This window comes from Pteropus medius, unplaced genomic scaffold (assembly GCF_902729225.1).
Source record: "Pteropus medius unplaced genomic scaffold, Ma_sr-lr_union100, whole genome shotgun sequence".
Classification (NCBI taxonomy): domain Eukaryota; kingdom Metazoa; phylum Chordata; class Mammalia; order Chiroptera; family Pteropodidae; genus Pteropus; species Pteropus medius.
The window spans coordinates 22796406-22801193 of NW_024344378.1; the positions used below are offsets into that span (position 1 = coordinate 22796406).

Here is a 4788-nt window from a genome sequence, read left to right on the forward strand (position 1 = left end):
TGTTAGAACTGCCATAATCTCCCTTCCTTTGCTGGGTGGCACTGGACTGAGCCCCCCACATCCCTTTCTGAGCTGGTCTGGTGTGTTCTGGAGGTACTTCTCAGAAACCATCAGGGTCTGCGTGTGTATTTGAGAGAATAGGGAGGTAGAGACAACGGGCATTGAGTCGAAAAGGAAGTTAGAAAGTCGGGACTTTAATCATATAGTACTTGATCAAGAAAGCATTTTGGAATCGTGACATGCCCTTGTTTTATGAGAAATGGAGGGTCCAGTCACTTAGCTACTTAGGGACAGCCCTGGGAAAGAAGGGGTAGGGACTAGACTGTTCCTCTCCAGTATCTGCCAGTCACCAAGAACTCTTTTTCTTAGCTCACTTCTCACCTATTGTACAGATGAGGAAACGGAAGCTCACAGTTGAGCAACTTGTCCAAGGTCCCTATTTAATAAGTGGACTTGAACTTGGATACCCTGTCCCCAGCCTGGCTTCTTCCTTGAGGGAACAGACTGAAGTAACTGAAGTAATAGAGATGGGATAGAGACGTGCCAAGTGCCAAGGGCAGAGAGAGGAGTCCTTTAATATACTCCCAGCCAGCTTTCCCGCCATAGGCTTGCACCCTGAGCAACCCCTCACCAAGAGTTGCTCAGCCTTAGGGTCACCTTGTGGAAACAAGTCCACTTAATAACCACAGTAGAAAGAAAGAAAAAAAAACAAAAAACCAAAAAAAACCCCATAAGCCTCTCAGTCTGCAGTGACTGATCTGTTCTTTGCTAAAATAGTCAGAGGCAGCTTCATAAAACACCTCTATCACTGAGAAGTAATCCAAAGGCTCTAAGGTTTTGGTGAATGGGATTGGTTCAAACCTGACCTCACTTTCATTTAATTTCATACCATCACCAATACACACCCAGCTGTACAGACCCTGTCTAACTAGTGAGCTGCTCAGACACAAAGGCGCTCTAATTACCATCCACAAGCGAGGCTGACAAGGATTTCAAGTGTTTTCATGTTTATGGAGATCAAAGAAACGTATTCTGTGCCTCTTTCCCAATGACAGCAAGTATAAAATAAAACCAAACAAGAAACACAACACGTTTATTAAAAAACAGGAATTTCAGTTAAGTTAAAATCCTATAATTAGGATAGCAACAATTTCGGATACTCCGTTGCGAAGTGTAGATTTGTCAATAGCCACATCTGGATGATGAACAAGCCATTGAATCTTATAAAACTAAAACACCAACTAAACGGTCTTAAATCCCTTGAACAGCATGTTACAAAAACTTCACCACGGATCACAACGGCAAAACCTGCAGCTTCTCTATTTGGAGGGTCACATTTTCTACTCAGTTTCCTTCTCTTACAAAGGCGAACAGGCATGGCTGGGGGAGGGGCGGAGGGAGGAAATCAACTTCATGTATCCAGGGAATTGCAGCTGTTATTGCAAATGGCCCCGGAGAGCCCATTATAAGCTGCTATGCGAGGCAGTTTCTCCCTGGAGTGCCCGTCACGTGGCTCTTCCCCAGCCCCCAGCCGGGGCCCCCAGGAGCACCAACACCACTCTTCAGTAGGACAGTAGAGCCAGGCGGGTAGAGAATGGACCCGAGGCCACGTTTCCAGTTTCTGTGAAAACCCAGGGCGCGGCCGCTCGCGGGAGGCACCGGCGCCCAGCCGCGTCCCTGCCTCTCTTCACCCGCGGTTGGCGGCGGTGCCGGTGTCCTCAGGAGACTCCAGTACTTGCAAAAACACTGCGCTCTTTTCCGAATGCAGGCAGAACCGGGATACTTTTCTCCCCGGCTGGAGCCCCGCAACCCCATGTGCGCCCTGGAAACAGTGACCTTGAACCCAAGGAGGGGCGGGCTGGCTGTGAAAATACTTTAGAGAGGACCAAGGGTTCCCTCGACGCCTCACTCTACCCTATCCCCAGCCGCGCCCGCCCCCGCCTCCCATCCCCACTCAGAGAACAGCAGCCAGTTGCAAAGCGGGAGCAGAGAAAAGGTTATTCCTATTCAATTCCCAAAAAGGTCCTTTCATGGTACCGCGTGTTTTAAGAACCCCAAAACACACGAGATGGGTTGTTTCTTTTTTTAAGTGTCGTAAATTTTCAAATCTGGCAGATTGAGGTACTCCCTGAAATGGTCGTGTACTCGTATTCCCCTCCCTCAAAAGTGGATCAGGAACCAGCCTTGAAAAGGTAAAGCAAGTAACTGGGATCTTCGTTGTCCTTTGGGCGCTCTGCAATCCTGAGATGCGTGGACTGTGGCCACATGGGTGCCAGGCTGGAGGACCCAGAGAGGGTACATGAAACTGGAAGCTGTGCCTCCAAGATTGGTCACGCCAAATAAGAAGTCCTACCGACTGTGAGCTTGGGGTACGCTCTGTAACCTGTGTTAAATAGGGCCAAGTCCGGTTTTTCAACATCAAGGCTCTTGACCTCAGTACCCCGCAAAAACATTCGCAACTTTTCAATTCATCATCTTCATTAGCTTATTTTCCCGCTTCCAGAAAAGCGACTTCACCAGTCGAGTAGAGATGAACCCCTTGCCCTCCAGGCAGAGACTGGTGCTGTTGCCACTCCCGCGGTATTAGTTGCCGGGCACAAGAACGCCGTCACCAGTTCGGAGCTGCGCCCTCCTCCCGGTCACACCAGAGTTGTTGCTGCAGGCCGCGCGAGGGCTGCGGGGCGAAGGGGGCTTGTGCACCGGGGCCGTCGGAGGCCTCAGGAGCGGGCGCTGGGGAAGCTTTGCATGTAACTGCAGCCGTCGTGAATGAAGCCTTCGCACGGCCTCTTTGATGAGGTTCCCCGAGAGCACGAGCTGCTGCAGGAGTCGGTGCGGGTCATCGTCGCCAGTGCGGACTTCCGGCTGGGGCCCGCGTCGTTGCTGCAGGCGGCGGGAACCGGCGGCGCCTCGCAGCCATCCTCGCCGGCACGGGCCAGACAGCGACTGAGGGGCGCCCCGTTTGAAGGCTTCTGGAGCCCTATCTAGGCCGGGCTGAGGGGGCAGTGGGGACAGAGCGCTAGGACCTGTGGAAAGCTCCGCCACAAAGTAGGGCGCAGCCCGGCCCCGCAAGCGGCCGCGGTCTCCGAGGGCGCCGCGCAGGGCCCCAGGGGGCGCCAGGCCCACCGCCGCGGCCGGTCCCGGCGGCTGAAGCAGCGGCAGCCTGGGGGGTCCGGCCTTGTCAACCCGCAGCGCAGCCGGGGGCCGCGGGGGCTGCAGCGGCGGCCCCGAGGGCGCGCACGGGGAGGCCGGGCTGTCCTGCGCCCCGTCCAACTGCAGCGTCTCGCTGATCTGGGCCACCAGCCGGTCCACCTCGCCCGAGCTGCCCAGCGTCACCGACTGCTCCAGCAGGAAGAAGCTGTCCTCCTCCTCCTCTTCCCCCTCCGCTTCCTCGCCGGCTTCCTCTTCCTCCTCCCTCCGGCACGGCATGGCCCCCCGCCCAGGCACCCGGAGCTCTGCGGAGGTCGCTGGCAGCTCTGTGGGCCGCGGCGGAGCCGGGCGCGGACCTTAGGCCAAATCTGAAGCTGGGGCGGACACGGAAGCAGGAGCCGGGTAGGTACTCTGGCCGCGCGCTGCAGCCGCGGGAGCCGGAATCCTACCGGCTCGGGTTGATTTGTAAACAATGGGTGACGTAGCCGCCGGGTCCTACCACTGTGCGGGGGTGGGGGTGCGCTGTGCGGTAGGGGATGCAGGACCTTCCCCGGGCCGGGGTCCAGGGTGGAGCCTTGCTCCCTCTCAACTCCACAACCCTGAATACTGTCTGTTGGGGAGCACTGAGTACCGGATCCTCGCTTTCTCGGGCTGGCGTTATTGGCATTTCCAGAAGATGAACACTGGCGTGGATTCTGTTGGTTTCTTCCACACACAAGCGCATACACTTACATTCACGCCCTCACACTCCCTCCCCTCTTCTAGGCGCGTCAACGTGTCTGGTTTTGGCATTTGCGCTTTTGAGGTCCCAGGTGCCAGCGTCTGGGAAGTGATGACCCGGCGAGTGAGGGGAGGATGGAGAGGAGGAGTCAGGCTAGGGATTTGTCTAGAAATTAAGGAAACAAGGCTGACAGAGATGGAAAGGAAGAAAAGGACCCTGTGGTGCGATGGGGGTTGCAGAGATGGAATTGGCAAAGAAAGGCCACATATTAAAATGTTTCTTGATCAGGAGCATGGATATGTGGGGGCTTGGATTGGGGCTGGCATTACTGATGAGGAGCTTGCTAGTCTTGGGAGGAGCTCTGAGCTATAAAGTTCTTTTAAGAAAAATGCCTCAGTCCAGTAGGGGAGTATCCTCTCAGAGTAAGTGGAGAGGAAAATGGTGAGTTGCTTGGTTGGAAATGGAGATATGGGCCAGCTTAACCTTTCAAGATATGATTGGCTTAATGATCAACCAAGACTTCACTTTTTAAAAGGAGGAGGGGCAGAAGATCAATCCTTCGCTGATGTGTTGCCTGGAGGCTTTAGACTTATTCAGAATCCCAAACCCCTCGGGCCTAACTTCCAAACACGACGCTTGTAGGCAGACTTTTTTTCCTTCCCTTTTTATCTTGTGTGTGTGTGTGTGTGTGTGTGTGTGTTTGTGTATCTTATGTTGTAGGTAAACTTTTGGTGGGCCTGGGAGAGAGATATTTACAAGGTGATGAAAATATTCAAAACTGGATTATGGTGATGGTTTAACAATTAAGTAAATTTAGTAAGAATCATTGAACGTTCACTTCAAATGAGTGAATTTTATACGTAAATTACATTTCAATAATGTTTTTAAGATTAGTCACAAAGCATGCACGTACAAACAGA

At 53.4% G+C, this 4788-nt stretch overlaps 1 protein-coding gene across 1 annotated transcript; it reads right to left on the reverse strand.

Moving 5' to 3' along the window:
- Positions 1 to 1061: 1061 nt before the first annotated feature.
- Positions 1062 to 3618, reverse strand: FRAT1 (FRAT regulator of Wnt signaling pathway 1). Its single transcript, XM_039871621.1, has one exon. The coding sequence runs from the start codon at positions 3424 to 3426 to the stop codon at positions 2584 to 2586; it is 843 nt and encodes a 280-aa protein (XP_039727555.1). The 5' UTR covers positions 3427 to 3618; the 3' UTR covers positions 1062 to 2583.
- Positions 3619 to 4788: the final 1170 nt, after the last annotated feature.